The following is a 17392-nucleotide window of genomic DNA, read 5'->3' as shown; positions in this document are numbered from 1 at the left end:
TCTTGTTCTTTCTGAGCTCATAGCTGGCTGGCTCAACTCAGCTGTTCTGGCTCAAACTCCTCTCCCATTTAATTTATTCAATCTGGCTTTTCTCTTTTCCTCTGAATGCTCTGCTTGGCCTCTAACTTCAGCAACCTGCTCTAATCTGGTTTGTTCTGTCCTTCACTTGTGTCTAGCTTGTTCTCTCATTCAGTCTCTCTGTAAAACTGCCTCCTTTCTCAGTGTCTCTTAAGTATCTTTCTCTGATTTGTCACTTTTTCTGTCACTCAACTAGACATCACTTTCAAACATGGGTGATTCCTTCTACCAGCTAACTTTACCGGTTAGTTGGGGATTAAAGTTGTGTACCACCATGTCTGGACCTAAGCTTTTCTTTACCTGATACTTTCTCTGTAGACCAGGCTGGCCTTGAACTCAGATCTGCTTGCTTCTGTCTCCTGGGTTAAAGGCATGTCTGTATCTAGCCAGATCACACAGACCTAGAAGGTCTTTGGATGTGATCTCTTACCAGAGCAGCCATGTTCTGAATTAAAATTCTTCCACATGTGTTTTTCTTACATGTCTGAATAAATATCACACATGTGCCTGATATACACATGTGTAGTGAGGTCAGAAGAGGGTGTGGATCCCTGAAACTGGAGAAAGTGGGTGGGGCCAGAAATTGTGGGTTGTGGGTTTGACTTAGAGGTCAATGCTTGCCTAGTATTCCTAAGACTCTGTGTTGTCCAGTCCTACATACCACCAATAGAAGAATGGGGGACTATGGCAAGATTGACTCAGCAAGCACCTCTTTGTGCTTCTAGATGACTAGAGAAGACTGTAGGGCTTTGTCATTGAATAGCTGATGGCCACTTAGCAGAGCAGACTGGACAGTGTAGGGGGATGCCAAAGGCATTTTTCTCTCTTCACTTCCTTACACATCTTAGGTAAGCAGTTAAGCAAGTGTTTCAATGTTTTCATCCATGTGGAAGGTGGGGTTGTGCTAATTTTGCTGTATTAGATTGTATTTAGATTGTAATTCTTTTAATCTAAAATGTTGTCATTCTTTCTAGGTAGCAGAGGCGCAGCGGGCAGAGTTTAGCCCTGCCCAGTTCTCTGGCCCTAAGAAGATCAACCTGAACCACTTGTTAAATTTCACCTTTGAACCCCGTGGCCAGACAGGTCACTTTGAAGGCAGTGGACATGGCAGCTGGGGAAAAAGAAACAAGTGGGGACATAAGCCTTTTAACAAGGAACTTTTTTTACAGGCCAAGTGAGTATTTCATCTTCTAGGGCAAAAATAAAATTAACCTTTTTGGATAGTTGAAATTCTGGAAGAATGCTTCCTCTAAATTATTATGGGGGAGAAACACAAAGAAGTTGGTGTTTTTTTCTTTCCTGTTTTTTTTTTTTTTTTTTTAATAAATGAGTATTTTCAGTACAGGAGAGCACAGTGCTTGCTGGACTTCTGGACTAGGAAGCCCTGCCTCACGGTGCACTGGGAGGAGATGTGGGTCCAGGAAGGGTGGAGACTAGAAAGAACAGTTCCTGACTGGTGTTTATGTGCTGAGCTTAGCAGAGGAAGGACTGGTGTGCTTCCTTTTGGACAGGCCAGTATGTCTGCATTGGCCTTTAGGTATAATGGATAGGCTTTTCTGGGTCGCAGGGTGCACTTGACCCTTGAGTACTGGGGTTCTTTCCTTTATGCAGCTTGTATTGGTTGTTTCTAGGACTGGATATTCAGAGCTGGGACCACCATTGTGAGTGGGAAGATATGCCTTGGCTCTCTCAAGGCATTTCTGTAGTTACCAGGCAGTTTTGAGAAAATGGTTGTATGAAGCATTCTGTGGGCTGAAGAGGTGGCTCTGAGGTTCGGAGCACTGGCTTCCCTTCTAGAGGACTCAGGTTCTATTTCTGGCACCCACATGGCTCACAGCCATCTGCAACTTTAGTTTCAGGGCATCTGACACCCTCTTTTGGCCTTTGAGGGCACTATATGCAGCTGGTGCCCAGACACATGCAGGCAAAACATCCATATACATAAATTTTTAACTTTTATTTAACAAAAAAACAAAGGCATGCTGTTTTTCCAAAGATTTTATTTTAAATTGTGTGTGCAAGAGTTTGTGAGTATATGCACATGAATGCTGGTGTTGGAAGGGAGCAGGCTTTCAGTTCCCCAGGAGCTGGAGTTACAGGCAGCTGTGAGACACCTGACATGAGTGCTGGGAACTGAACTCAGGTTTTCTGCAAAGAGTAGGATATTTTCTTAAACTGCCAACATTCTAGCATACCTGTGTATCTGTGCTCACCCTGTTAGACACAGGATATTTTCTTAAACTGCCAACATTCCAGCATTTACTTGTGTGTCTGTGCTCCCCCTGTTGCACATGTGGAGGCCAAGAGTTACAGTCCACAGTTCTAGGAACACTCACTGCTGGGCACTGATAAAGATGGGACAGGCAGAAGAGCCGACCCTACTTCTCCCTTCCACTTTTGTGAGTCATTAGCTATAAGATTCGTCCTTGGGTATAAACTAAAGCATCATTGTGTACTTTAATGGGGACTGCTCTTCAGTGATTGAGAACAGCTTTCTACTGCCTTGAAGATGAGCCATGTTCATAGGGTCCAAGGGTTGAGGGAGGAAGTCTTAGTCTGGGTTAATTTTAGTTCATGGGAGAACAACAGGGAACTTGGCTGGGTTTGGAAGCAAAGGAAATAGTTCGTAAATTTGGGTGTCTGCCTGCTCCGATTGGACTCCTTGCAGAGCTGCTGAGGCTGAAGTTTGGGGTCATGCCACCCCATCCTGGCGGCCATAGCTGCTGGCCAGCATCTGAATTTAGAGGTGGGGGATTCCTGCTGAGGTCTTGGTGATTCAGACGGTCTACTCACCCTGTCTTCCTTGTTTTTAGCTGCCAATTTGTGGTATCTGAAGACCAAGACTACGCAGCTCATTTTGCTGATCCTGATACCTTAGTCAACTGGGACTTTGTGGAACAAGTGGTGAGTAGCTTTGCCAAATTTTCTGTCATTAGTGGGAGAGAGCTGAAGAAAGTCTGCTGTGACACAGCAGCTGTTAGTTCTGATGAACTTTGGATACGTTCTCTGACTGGCCTTGTGGCACACATTTCCCTACGGTCAGTTCCTCGTTCCTCTTGGAATTCATTTTGTTACCAGTTGGGATGTGGAAGGCTTTTCTCCAAGGCCATCTAAGCAATAAAGGACCCACCAACCCCTCAATAAGGAAGGTAGTAACCAAGAGTCTGTCAGAGGGACTATGGTTACCCTCCTAACCAGGCCGAGCTCAGTTACAAGGACATGTCTTCATTGTGGCCGCTTGTCGTACGTCATTAGTAGGCAGGTGCGTTTTCTACAGAGCCACTCTGCTGCATTTATTTGTGCTGAGGTGAAGGACTTCAGTGTCTCCTTGATGGTCCTGACAGGGTGTGTGATGTTACTTTCAGGAAAACAAGCTCACTTTCTTTCCATGTTATTTTATTTTGAAAGATTTGGACTCCTGTTATTTTAAAAATTTACATAATCATCTAGGAATGGCATAGAATGCCTTATAAGAAAAAAACACTTTTATATACATTGGTTAAAAAAAAAGAGACGCACACAAAGTGAAGGTCTTCACTTGTGTTGGAAGTTATCAGTAAATTAAATGTGGACTTTTCTGCTTTCTGTGTGTGTGTGTGTGTGTGTGAGAGAGAGAGAGAGAGAGAGAGAGAATGGGGTGCTCGAGAGATGGCTCAGTGGTTAAGAGCACTGTCTGCTCTTCCAAAGGACCCGGGTTCAATTCCCAGCACCCACATGGCAGCTCACAACTGTCTGTAATTCCAGTTTCAAGGGGTCTGACACCTTCACTCCAATGTACATAAAATAAAATTTAAAAATAATAAAATTTTAAAAAAGTTTAAAAAGAATTGTGTGAATGGGATCTAGTGGTTTATGTCATTTTCCCTGCCTCCTGTTACCTGTCCTGTTGGATTAGTTGGATTAGCCAGTTATTGTGGCTTTCTTAATTTACTTATTATTAAACAGGTTTTTAAAAAATATATTTTAATTGTACATGTATGAGTGAAATTCGCTAGTACACTGTGTGCATACCCGGTGCCTGTGAAGGTCAGAAGATGGCAGTGGGTTCCCTGGAACTGGAGTTACAGGGGGTTGTGAATCACTTTCTGGGTGCTGGGAACCAAACCTGGGTCCTCTGCAACAGCAGTCTCTTTTCTAGTGCTATGATGAGATGTCATGACTTACAGAAGAAAATGTTGAATTGAAGGGGAGCATGCCGGTAGGCAGGCAGGCATGGCACTAGAGCAGTAGCTGAAAGCTTGCATGTTGAAATAATAACCACCAGGCAGAGAGAGCGCTAAGTGGGAATGGAGAAGGCTTTTGAAGCCGCAGAGTCGACCCCTACTAGTCAGTTCTGAAAGCAGTGATGTGTGGTGGTGTTGTGTTTCAGCGCATCTGTAGCCATGAAGTGCCATCTTGCCCAATATGCCTCTATCCACCTACTGCAGCCAAGATAACCCGCTGTGGACACATTTTCTGCTGGGCATGCATCTTACACTATCTTTCACTCAGTGAGAAAACTTGGAGCAAATGTCCCATCTGCTACAGTTCTGTGCATAAGAAGGATCTCAAGAGGTAAGAGATCCCTAGAGTTAGGTTAGGCCCTGGGCCTCCTCACTCAGCTTCATCTAAATGTCTCTTTGTCACAGTGTTGTTGCCACAGAATCGCGCCAGTATGTTGTGGGTGACACCATTACAATGCAGCTGATGAAGAGAGAGAAAGGAGTTTTGGTGGCCTTGCCTAAGTCCAAGTGGATGAATGTAGACCACCCTATTCATCTAGGAGGTGAGCATGAGTAATTTAGAGGGTGCATAACCCTAAGGAATACTGTGTGCATCTTGGTGGTGTCAGAATTTGTCCCTTGCCTCAGCCAGTTTTAGCCTAGCTGCATAATGAGAACTTGTCTCAAAGCAAGAGCAGTGGCTGTGGCACAGCGGCAGAGTGGCTGCCTAGCACACACAAGGCTGGAGGCCCAACTCCCAGCACTGACAAAAAAGAAATACAAGGAAGAGCTAGCCATGGAGATACACACCTGTAATCCCAGCACTAAGACTCAGGCAAGAGGACCAGAAGTTCAAGATCACCCTTGGCTACATAGCAGGTTGGAGTTAGCCTGAACTTCATGGGTCCCTGTCTCAAAAAAAAAACAAAGTATTGGGGAAGGAAATAAGGAAATAAATCATCTATGATCCTTTTTCCTGAAGGTACCCCTAAAATGTTAGGCTGCTTCTGTTTACTCGTACTAGTCTAAGATTGGGATTGGATATGCTGATTTGGCATCTGTTGTTGTTGGTTGTTTTGTTTTTTGTTCTCTTTTAATTTGAGACAGGGGTTCTCTATGTAGTCCTGGCTGTCCTGTAACCTGCTTTGTAGGCACAGGCTGGCCTTTTTTAACTTAGAGAGATCCACCCGTCTCTTCCTCCCAAGCTCTGGGAATAAAGGTGTGTGTCACCACTCCCGGCTCCCCTATTTAGTTTTTAAAAACAAGAAAATACAACAGGTGCATGTTATGATGCTTGCCCCTATCACCAGTGCCTCATTCTTAGAAAACCATCTTCCTAACCATTTCCTTATGGTTAGACCTATTAATTGGTTAACACTGAATGATGCAGTGTTCTAATTAGTAAACATTAGACTGTGGTTTCTTTTTCTGGTCGCTTAGGCTTTTTGAATTACGTTTCCAGGAAGTTATACTGTTAGTCCCATGCTTTGCCTAGGGCAGAAAAAGTGTGTGTGAGACAGTTTGTGTTGCCGTACAGCACTCCTCTGAGCTGTCTGACCCTCCGCTTTCTTGTAGATGAGCAGCACAGCCAGTACTCCAAGCTGCTGCTGGCCTCTAAGGAGCAGGTGCTGCACCGCATAGTTCTGGAGGAGAGAATAGCCCTGGAGCAGCAGCTGGCAGAGGAGAAGCACACTCCCGAGTCCTGCTTTATTGAGGCTGCTATTCAGGAGGTCAAGGTAAGTACCTCAGCTCCAGGGAGTGGCTGAAAGGCCATCCAAGTGGTAATAGAAAGGGATGGCTTAGAGAGCTTTCAGACTTTCTGGAGCTAAAAGTAATGCTCAGAATGATTATTTAACTCACTGTAACGATGGGCTTTCTATTTGAGCTGTGTTCTTAGTTAATAAGAAAGCAAAATTATTATTATTATTATTATTATTTTTGCTTGACTAGGAAAATACTAGAGTTTTTGAGGTGTTTTGAGAGACATTGTGGGGAGAGCATTATGGTTTGCCCACCAGGCTTTAGCAACTCTTGTTGAAGATTTTGGAGTAAGTAGATTTAGCCAAGGAAAGAATTCAGTAGCTCCTGTATCCTCTGCAACAGGGATTTTAAAGGTTGAGCCATGAGAATCACTGTTTGTCCTTCAAAATGAGTGTGTTTCTGGTCTTTGTTTCTGGTGACCTTAGGTTCGGGAAGAGGCTTTGTCAGGAGTGGCTGGAGGCAGAGGGGAGGTCCCTGGTGTTGTGGCAGCTCTGGAACAACTGGTGCTGATGGCTCCTCTGCCAAAGGAGTCTGTTTTCCCACCCAGGAAGGTTAGTGTGCCTCCTAAAACAAAGTGACTCCGCTCTGAGCGCCTGCTGATAATGTAGAAGACATGGTGACTTGTCTGTGCTCCTATGACGATATGTGTCAGCCTTCCCAGGGGTGGTAAGAACAGGAGAACTCAGATGAACATCATTTCATGGGACAGGACAGTACTTTCTGTTGACCTGGGGTTTGTTCCAACAGGGAGTACTAGAGTATCTGTCTGCTTTTGATGAAGAAACTGCACAAGTTTGTTCTCTGGACTCGCCTCGTCCTTTCCCTCTCCCTTTGGTAGAAGAGGAGGAAGCAGTTTCTGAGCCAGAGCCTGAGGGGTTGCCTGAAGCCTGTGAGGAGTCAGAGGTAGCAGATGACAGCCTTGGGGAGGGGACCACTTGTCCTGACTCCGTTGTGGAGGACCCCAGCACTAAGTCCGGCTTCACACAGCTGAGCAGCTCCCCTTGTTACTACTTCTACCAAGGTGAGGCCGCAGGAGGAGGGCTGGGTTGCCTAACAGGTATTTGAAGGGGATGGATGGCCTGGTACTTTGAACAGGGTGGGGTGTCTTTGCTAGATCCTGGGGGTCAGCTCACTGCTTTCCAGCAGCAAGTGGGTGGCATGCCTAGCTGAGGGAGGTCAGTGCTGAAGGCTGGCAGAGGCCTGTGTGATAGAGCTCTTGTCTTTAGCGGAGGATGGACAGCACATGTTCCTGCACCCTGTCAATGTGCGCTGCCTTGTTCGGGAGTATGGCAGCCTGGAGCAGAGCCCGGAGAAGATCTCAGCAACCGTGGTAGAGATTGCTGGGTACTCCATGTCTGAGGTGAGGCTTTGTGTAGAGCAAAAGGCAACATGTGTCTGAGGTCGGGCCTCACCACAGTAAGGCTACTAGCCTTTAGGCCCTTACTGTGCTGAGTTGTTGTGGTTCATTTATTTGTTTGTTTTTGAGGCAAGGTCTCTTTTATGTAGCCCTGTTCTAACACTTGCTGGGTAGACCAGGCTGGCCTCAAATGCAGATTCACCTACCCCTGCCTCCAAGTGCTGGGATTAAAGATGTACACCACCGGCCTTGACTATTCTTTGTTTTTTTTTTTTTGAGATACTCTGTTATGTAACCTAGGCCATATATGTAGCCAAGGATGCCTGAATCCTACTTTCACCTCAAAAGTGCTTGGGTTTGTTTTTATTTTATTTTTAAAGCTTACTGTAGCCCTGGGTAGCAGCCCCACCCAAGGCTGTGTGCATGCCAGGCACAGATACTGTCACTGAGCCATACCTCCACACATCTAGCCTTATTTTTAATCTTTTTTGTTGGTAATGGTGCAGTACATTTTTAATTTTTTCATGTAAAATTGTTTTAATTGTAAATTTTTGTAGATATAGTTATTAGAAACCTCTGCACATAACTTGGTTCAGATATATACAGACATGATATATACAAGTGTTACTTGTACCCCAGAAAGGATCAATTTAAGAAACATTTACACTTAGCCCCAGGGTTAAGCACAGCTTTTTTCAGGCCTGTAAATAATACACCACTGATCACAAAGAGAGAGGATGCATGCCTCCTGCCTGTGCTGGTGTTCAATGTCAGTTTATACTGCCCTTCTCTTCATGGTCATTTGTTGATGTCTTCTTTTTCATTCCAAAGTAAGTTTGTTCTTGTTCCGGCATTCTTAAATTTGTTTTCATTTATTTTCTGAGACAAGATCTCGGGATATAGCCCTGGCTCTCCTAGAACTAGCTGTTCGGATTAGGGTGGCTGAGCTCTAGGATCAAAAGTATGCACCACTACACACTGTGTTTTCTCCTCCTCTTACTGTTTGAAAGAAATGTTCAAAACTTGGTGGCTTTCAGCTAGGTTACAGCTAACTAGGTTTCAGCTAGGCATGAAAAATGTGTTTTTAGTTTGGAAATACCCTTGCCTTATGATCTGGTGATTTACATATGTAAATTTTTGCCAATCAGTAAATATGCCTGTTGGTTACAGAATTAAAGACCCTTGGGTGTCATCAACTTTGCATGATAAATGCAGAAAAAGAATAGAAGCTTAAGTTTAACAGGTTCTGGTTTCCAGTATTGCAGGCCAAACAGCCTGCAGTGGGGCTATGCATCTGCTTTACCTTCCCCTTTTCCTTCCTATAGCATCAGTGCCTCTGTTAGTGCATCCCAGCTCCAGGCTGTTCTGTGTTTCGTTGTCAACGAGTACTTTGCTTTTCCCTGTTCTCTGTCTGATTGTGGGCCCTAGACTATTAGAAATAGTGGTCAGCTTTAGGTCATTTTGTTACCAGGCTTAATGTACTCACTGAAGTTGATAGATATTTTCACTGGAGGCTACCCATAGTGTCTGGCTTTCGAAAGAGCACTGATAGTGACCCTGTTTCTTTAGAACAGTGCTGAGTGTATGTGCTGTTGGAATTCTGGGTCGGGATCCCTTGCTCTCAAGAGGAGGTGATCATTGGTTCTGTTCCCAATGCAGGATGTTCGACAGCGTCATAGGTATCTCTCTCACTTGCCTCTCACCTGTGAGTTCAGCATTTGTGAACTGGCTCTGCAGCCTCCTGTGGTCTCTAAGGAAACCCTAGAAATGTTCTCAGGTGAGAAAGCCCTGATTTGCTTCTCTTTGTACCGGGAACCCAGTGTGGGAAGGGGTCTTGAGCTGTATCCAAAAACCCTTGATGCATTCATGTAGTCTGGCTGCCCCACCGGGTTAGCCACTAACCATCTAGGAAGAGTTAGGGTTAGCCACTAACCATCTAGGAAGAGTTAATAGCGGTGATCTGTCTTTCTTAAAACTTGACTGACTCACAGATGACATTGAGAAAAGGAAGCGACAGCGCCAAAAGAAGGCTCGAGAGGAGCGTCGCCGAGAGCGCAGAATTGAAATGGAGGAGAACAAGAGACAGGGCAGGTGTAAGTTCAAAGCTCTAATGTTTGCTCAGCTTTGCTGTGTGTGCCTATGTGGTACCTTGCCCAGAAGCCAGGCTGCTTGCTTATGTTCTGCCATTTGTTTTCTTAAATTCTTCCTGTGAGTAATGTGGTAAAGGTGATGATGAAATGCACCACGGCATGGTGGGTGACAGATCTCTTCCATGGTGGGGAATTAGAGTGTTGCTCGAAGTGCTGGCCCACCTTAGACATGACCCAAGACTGTTGAAAGGCAGCACTCACAGTGTGCTGTGTGTGACTGAGAGCCAGGATATCCACTAGAACACTAGGGCTAGAGCTGGCTCTCCTGACTCAGACTGTACATTTGAGTTGGAGGATGCTGAGTTCAAGGCCATTCTGGGCTTCATAGCACATACCCACCCTGGGCTGCATGAGGAGACAGATCTGGCAGGGAAAGTAAACAAGGACTTGAGTGCTGGGAAAGGCCTAGTGCTCTTTCATTTATTATGGCAAACCTAGTTTGTTAAAGTAGAGCACGTGTGTGCTTGGGCTTCTAGAACTCTGTGGCTGACACATACCCTAAACTTTGAGAAAACAGATGTCTCAAGAAGAGTTGTTTGAGAGAACAGCTCACTGTAGCCTGTTACTCACTGTGTAGGCCTGAATGACCCTGAGCTAGGCTGCCTCCTCAGTGCTGAAGTTTATATGTTTGTACCACATCCAGGGGGTCCTGGCTTATATAGCCTAGGGATGACCTTAAGCATGTCCTTACTGCTTCAGCCTCCTGAATCTGGATTACACTAGCATGGATTATTGTATGGTAAAGCACTGACATAGATTGATAATTGTTTTCATCTTCCAGGCCCTTGGAGCCCTCTTAGAGAAAATGTGAACAGTTGAGTAAATGGGCCTATCCTTGCCTTTGCTTTGCAGATCCTGAAGTCCACATTCCCCTAGAGAACCTTCAGCAGTTTCCTGCCTTCAATTCCTACACCTGCTCTTCTGATTCTGCTTTGGGTCCCACCAGCACTGAGGGCCATGGGGCCCTCTCCCTTTCTCCTCTTAGCAGAAGTCCAGGTTCCCATGCAGGTAAATAGTGGGTGTTTAATGAATTCTGCCACTGGCCAGAGCTCTAGTTTGATGTAATTTTAAGTTTTATGTTTATGACTGTTTGCCTGTATGTACATATGTGTACCACATGCATCCCTGGTGCCCCTACACATCAGAAAAGGGTGTGCATTCTCCTGGAATGCACTGGAATTATGGGTGGTTGTCAGCCACCTTGTAGATGCTGGGAACCAAACCCAAGTCTTTAAGCACTGAGCCAACTCTGCAGGCTCCTGGTGTCTGAATTTACAACTCTGACTAACTTGGCATAATGCAGTATTTAAGTGAAAAAAACTTCCTAAGGTGCATTAAGTTCTTATTGTTTGGTTACCCCTTCCATTGCTTGTGCTAACTTAAGACCTCGAAGCTTCTTGGTACCTCAGAGCAACTCACCAAATAGGAAAGTAAAACCCACATTGCTTTTCTGACCCATCTGTTCTGTTCTGTGGGTTGTTTTTTTGAGACAGGGTTTCAGGGTTTCTCTGTGTAGACCTGGCTGTCCTGAAACTCTCTTTGTACACCAGGCTGGCCTTGAACTTATAGAGCTCCACATACCTCTGCCTTCAAAGTGCTGGAATCAAAGGTGTGTGCTACCACACCTAGCTGCTAGATAACCTTTTTGTCTTTAATTTTTGAGACAGTCTATTATATAGGCCTGACTGGCTTTGAACTCAGTACAGTCATGAGCCATACTAGCTTGAGAGCCAGCCTTTGTGGGAAGTATAATATTTCCTGTGGAAAAGGCTGTCTTGCTGTGAGTGCATCTAGTGTTAACAGTAACTGACAAAAAGCTCTTTTCTGTGTTCACTGGTGTAGGTAATGTCGGCATTCTTGTATAAGAACATGGCAGAATTAACATTAGAATCAAGGTTTACTTTTTGTTTTATGGGGAAATTATGGCAGTTATCCATACCTAACTCAGTTAATTAACTATCTCCCTCCTTCTCTGAGACAAGGTCTGACTCTGATTCGAAGCTGGTCTGGAACTGACTGTATTACCAGAGCTGATATCAAACATCCCCTGTCTTAGCCTCCTGCGTTGTAGGGTCACAGACATGTGCCTGACTTTCATGGTTATTTCTTAAAAGGATGCTCATTCTTTGGAACTTGACTCATGTAATCAGGTCTCTGATTCCCTTTCAGACTTTATGCTGACCCCTCTGTCACCCACTGCCAGTCAGGGCAGTCCCTCCTTCTGCGTTGGGAGTCTGGAAGAAGACTCTCCCTTCCTTTCCTTTGCTCAGGTAAATCCTTTGCTTGTGAAGCAGCTCACAGGAGCTCTGCTACTTGTCTGGGAATCTCTTCCAAGGGATTGGTGGCCTCAGCCTAGTACAGCTGGACAGAGCACCTGCTGGGTGAGAGCGTGTTGTCCAGTGGAGCATTAGGCAACAAGGAGTGGCTGAGGGCAACTTGCTTTGCTCTGAGGTGCATGATGCCAGGAGACTTACTCAGAGCAGAATTCTTGGAAGTGGTTGAGAATCCAAGTTTAACTATTTAAGAGCATTACATTTTTACAAAGTGGACAGTATTCTAGGTAAGGGGATGCATCAGTAAATTTCAATTGGGTCTAGGACCTTGGATGTAGGTAGTATTTGTAAATGTAGAATAAATTATTCCTTTACATCTTGAGAGGGAAAAGTCATCCTGGTTACCTTGTAACTAGCCCAAACCACATTCTTGGTAGTCAGGTAGGGAAGACAAGAAGCAAACATTTGGGTACACCTGTACTCAAATAAAGAGGCAGGTGGGTGGCCAGCTTTTCAAGCACCCATACAAAAAGCCAGTGCTTAGAAACTTTAAGCTGGGTGTGGTGGTGCATACCTTTGATCTAGCACTCAGGAAGTGGCAGGTGGATCTCTTGAGTTCGAAGCCAGCCTGTTCTACAGAGCAAGTCCAGGACAGCCAAGACTACACAGAGAAACCCTGTCTAGAAAAAACAAAACAACAACAAAAGCCCTTCAGTAGTGCTTTTAGAGTCTAGAGCAGTAGTTCTCAACCTGTGAGTCGCCTAAGACTACCAGAAAATACAGATATTTACAATTCATAATAGCAGCAAAATTAGTTATGTAGTGGCAATGAAAATAATTTTATGGTTGTGAGTTTTATGAACTGTATTAAAAAGATTGCAGCATTAGGAAGGGTGAGAACCACTGCTCTAAATGCTTCTCAGCTCACAATAAGACTACATCTGATAAACCCCTGAGTGGAAAGTAAGTAAACAATACATTTGATGCCTCATGCTACTGACTACTGTGCCGAAAGTAAAGAAGAAAATGGTTATGAGCACACGTTTAAAAGGAAAAAGAAGTTCGAGACTGCACTTGATAATGGGTTTTTCTCACATGCAGCCGGAAGTTTGTGCTGCAGCATAATGGGGAATTAAGCATTGGTGTAGGGTCAGACCAAACTGGTTTTGAATTTGTGTCTTCCTGTCATGGCCTCTTTGGTGCTGGGGTTATTGGTATATGCTTTATGTGCTTGCTTTAGACAGGATCTCACTCAGACAAGCTGTGTAGCAAGAATGACATTGAACTTTGAGCTCCCTGCCTCTGGTCTGATGGTGGGTCAGCTAAGTTGTTGGAGCCTTTTAACTGCCACTGCTTCTTTTCCTTCCATTTGTAATTTTGAAAAACTAAAAGAATAGGATCATGGACATTTTACCCGGACTCACAAATTCTGTTTGTTTGGGTTTTGTTTGTTTGTTTTTTGTTTTTTTTTTTGCTTTTCGTTTCCCCCTCCTCTCTGCTGTGGTGGTGGGTTCAGAAGGTCTCGCACAAGAGTGCAGGCTGCCCTGAAACTCATAGTGTAACTCAGCCTGCCCCTCCTGCTTCAGCACTCTGTACTGGGATCACAGGCATGAGCCAGGGGCTTTCTCTACCCTATGTAGAGCGTTGCAGGCATCACGATCACGTTCACTCTGTACCTAGTAGAGGCGTTTAGGACATCAGTATCTTCTCAGAACCACCGTTCTCACATCCAGTAGATACGGGTGCTACCATGTCTATTCTGAGGCTGTTTCTCTCTCCCTGCTTGTTTCAGTGTCCTTCATCATTCTCAATTCAAGATACGCTCAGTCTTTACTATATCTAGTTGTTATGGGTCTTCAGTCTCTTTTGGGCTGTAACAGTTCATGTTCCCCTTGAATGAATGGTTTTTGAAACATCTAGGACAGTTGACTAGTTTTGCCATGTAGCTCAGGTTGGCTTTGAACTCAGATCCTCAAGCCTCAGCCTCCTGCCTGCTGACATTGCAGGTGTGCACCGCCACTCCTTGCCCATAGCTTGAATTTGTCTGGCTGTTTCCTCATGACTAGTTTCAGATCAGATACCTGAAATATTTCTTGGAGAATAAATACTGCTAATGCATTTGAATTGTCTTTCAAAACTAAGAGGCCAGCCTTGGGTTTGAATCCCAGCACCATGTCAGGAGTATTCAGACTTAAAATCGTAAGACTCCAAGAAGACTACCACAGTGAAAAATGATAAAGGTTGTGTGAGTCCATGCCTGAGACCCCAGCACAAATTCAGACCTTCCCAGGACAAAATAAGAAAGAATAGATCCTGCTAGGAGGTACATGGCCTATTTGGCAGATGAGACTTATAATGGACCACAGAAAGCTGGCATTGACTGTGTGAAATAAAAGACAGTTCCTTGAAGGCAGAGGGACTGTTCAGATTTGCTATATATGCAAGAAATAACTGGTCTATAGTTGCACTAAAAGGTGATAGTTGAGGCAGAGGGGATATTGAAAAGTAAACCAAAAGGTTAAAAACACTAGTGGGCTGTTCCAGAGTAGGGGCTCAGTCTCTGTGGCCTTTTGGAGGTAGGCTGAGTGTGGTAGCAAATACCTTTAATCCCAGCACTCAGGAATCGAGACGGGCAGATTCGAGGCCAGCCTGGTCTATGTAATGAGTTCCAGGACAGCTAAGTGTTATTATTTTTTGTTTGTTTTTTTTGAGACATGGTCTCTATCCCCCATACTAGTCTGAAACACAGGCAGTCCTGTCTGGTTTTAAATTATGAGTAATCCTCATGCCTCAGACTCCCAAATACTACAGTTATAGGTGTGAACTACCATAACCAGTTCAGGTTTATTAGGTGCCTCAAGACAGACAGGAAAGTATATCAGAAAAAATATTCCTAATTCAAGACGGAATAAGAACCTCTTGTGCTATCATTGATGTTCTTAACCTATTTCCTAAGGAGTAAAGTCCCTTGGGCTACACTGCTGTCTCATTAGGGTATAGAGAAGACAAGACAAACTGTAGAGAGGGGCCACCAGTCTTACAAAGGTAGGTGTGTGGCAAGGACATTTGGTCAGACATTTAATTCTTCCTCTGTCCCTGCTTGACAGATGCTGAGGGTTGGGAAGGCAAAAGCAGATGTGTGGCCCAAAACTGCTCCAAAGAAAGGTGAGAGCCGGGCAGAAGAGGGCAAATTTGGACTTGACCCTGTCAATAAAAGCTCTAGAATTTTAACATGTCTTTTTAGATGAGAATAGCTTGGTTCCTCCTGCCCCTGTGGACAGTGATGGAGAGAGTGATAATTCTGACCGTGTTCCTGTGCCCAGTTTCCAAAATTCCTTCAGCCAAGCTATCGAAGCAGCCTTCATGAAACTGGACACACCAGCTACTTCAGACCCCCTTTCTGGTAAGGACAGGAAACTCCTCGCAGAGCTCAGGCTTAGCCACACACTGCCGTTCCTGCCTGTGTTGGTGGCAGGTAGCAGTGGTTGGTTAGTCTCTTGAGTCTTTCTCATCTCTTGTCTTCAGCATTTTAAGTGTCTACACATGCCACACAGGACTTAGTCCCATCCCAGGTTAGTTCTTGAGGTCCAGAAGTGGGATCATGAGGAATTCTTACGTGTATGATTATGAGTGTTTTGCCTACATGTATGTATGTGTACCATGTGCATGCCTAGTGCCTGTGGAGGTCAAAGAGGAGATTAAATCTCGTGGAAGTGAAGTTGCATACAGATGGTTGGGAGCCACCTTGTGGGTGCTAGGAATCAAACCTGCTCTGTAAGAGCAACAAGTGTTTCTTAACCACTGGGCCACCTCCAACCTGTACACTGCAAAATCACGAGCAGGTCAGGGCAGTTGTAGGCCTGAACCTCAGAGCCATGTGCTCATTCGGCAGGGATATGGGGTGGCAGTGTGATCCCAGAGCCTGCTGTGAGAACGCGGGTGGCAGGGCAAGCTAAGTGCACTCTCGCTGTTTCCCCTCAGAAGACAAGGGAGGGAAGAAAAGGAAGAGGCAGAAGCAGAAGCTCCTGTTCAGCACCTCGGTCGTCCACACCAAGTGACACTACTCGCCCAGGCACCGACTCCATCTCTTTTCTTTTCTGTGCTTTTGTTTTGCTGCTGTAATTTTTAAGTATTTGAGTTTGAACAGATTGATTAGCTTGGGGCGGGGGGAGGGGGTTTCCACAATGTGAGGGGGAACCAAGAAAATTTTAAATACAGTGTATTTTCCAGCTTCCCGTCTTTACACCAAAATAAAGTATTGACACTCACAAGAGTAGCCTTCCTGACAAGCATAGCTCATTTATAGTCTTTTTGATTCAGATGTTAATTTTCTCAACCCAAAGTGAGCTTGAGTAGTTCCTCCAATGTTTTTTGGAGCAGCTCAGATGGTACAGCAGTGTGCTCTGTGAGGCACCATGTGTTTGGGCTTCCTGTCTTACCAGCATAATTTTATCAACTGTCAAGTTCTCCTTGTCAAATACAGAGGGTTAGGAGTAAGCAGATTGAGGATATCCAGTTTAAACTGAAATTGACCACCAACACCTAGGCTTAGGGAACTACTGTGAGCTCAAGGCCAGCCTGGGTGGCTATAGTAGAAAAAAGCCAACAATAACAACAAAAAGGAAGTTTTTCTTCTGGTAATTGGCTGTGCTATGGCTAGATTTCAGCTGGCAGTGAGACCAGGTCACCTACACTTGGCACGTACATGTGAGGAGGGGTTGCACCTGTTGACTCTGTGTAAAGAAGCTTATAACCTTTACCACAGAAGCTCTGGGTATTTTGTCTGCAAATAAATCTGTGTGGAGTTACATTTGTTTGTGAGCCTCCATGTGTGTGCTAGGAATTGAACCCAGGTCCTCTGAAAGATAAAGCAGTGCTCCTAACCTCTGAGCCATCTCTCCAGCTCCTGACCGCAAGCTTCTTTTAAGTGACTGGTTTAATGGAGGCATAGACTGAGTCCATAACCATCACGGGGAGCATGGCAGTAAGTAACAGGTACTAGAGAAGCAGCTGGCAGCTTACCTCTGATCCGCAAGCAGGAGGCAGATAGCTAATTGGGAATGGTATGGGCTTTTAAAACTCCAAACCCAACCCCACCCAATCCTTAAAGCTGAGGACCAAAGTATTCAAATATATTGGAGCCAATCTCATTCAAACCAACATACCTCCCAAGTACTAGGATTACATTCATGTCTCACTGGGGCCAGCTGAAAGCCACATTTCTTGTCAAGTCACCCTTATAGGTTAATCAAGTGTAGTTACTAGTTATTTGATATTCTGCATAAATCCACCCCACCCCCAATGCTTTCTCTGTGTAATCCTGGCTGTTCTGTAACTCAACCTGGCTGATTTGAGACCAGGCTGGCCTTAAACTCAGAGATCTGCCTGCCTCTGCCTCACTCAGTTAATGGGTATGCCATCACACCTGGATTTGCATGAGTTTTTATATTAAGGGTCTAGGAATACTTAAAATTCACCTGAACCACATACGGAACACATTCAAGTCAAGTGCTACAGAGGATAGAGACCTCCTGACTAAGCAACTATTTAAGCACTGGGAATTTGGGAATG

General features: G+C 44.8%; 1 protein-coding gene across 1 annotated transcript; it reads left to right on the top strand.

Moving 5' to 3' along the window:
* The first annotated feature begins 289 nt into the window (after positions 1-289).
* Positions 290-16631, top strand: Rnf10 (ring finger protein 10). Its single transcript, XM_055605950.1, has 16 exons — positions 290-322; positions 1053-1252; positions 2892-2982; positions 4448-4632; positions 4707-4843; positions 5856-6016; positions 6467-6592; positions 6789-7062; positions 7268-7401; positions 9058-9175; positions 9390-9491; positions 10401-10556; positions 11718-11818; positions 14929-14986; positions 15066-15224; positions 15803-16631. The coding sequence occupies exons 1-16, from the start codon at positions 290-292 to the stop codon at positions 15877-15879; spliced, it is 2112 nt and encodes a 703-aa protein (XP_055461925.1). The 3' UTR covers positions 15880-16631.
* The last annotated feature ends 761 nt before the right edge of the window (positions 16632-17392 follow it).

The sequence above is a fragment of the Psammomys obesus genome, unplaced genomic scaffold (assembly GCF_907164565.1).
Source record: "Psammomys obesus unplaced genomic scaffold, mPsaObe1.curated_primary_1811, whole genome shotgun sequence".
Classification (NCBI taxonomy): domain Eukaryota; kingdom Metazoa; phylum Chordata; class Mammalia; order Rodentia; family Muridae; genus Psammomys; species Psammomys obesus.
The sequence above is the reverse complement of the archived record's forward strand: the minus strand, read 5'-3'. Positions and strand labels throughout refer to the sequence as shown.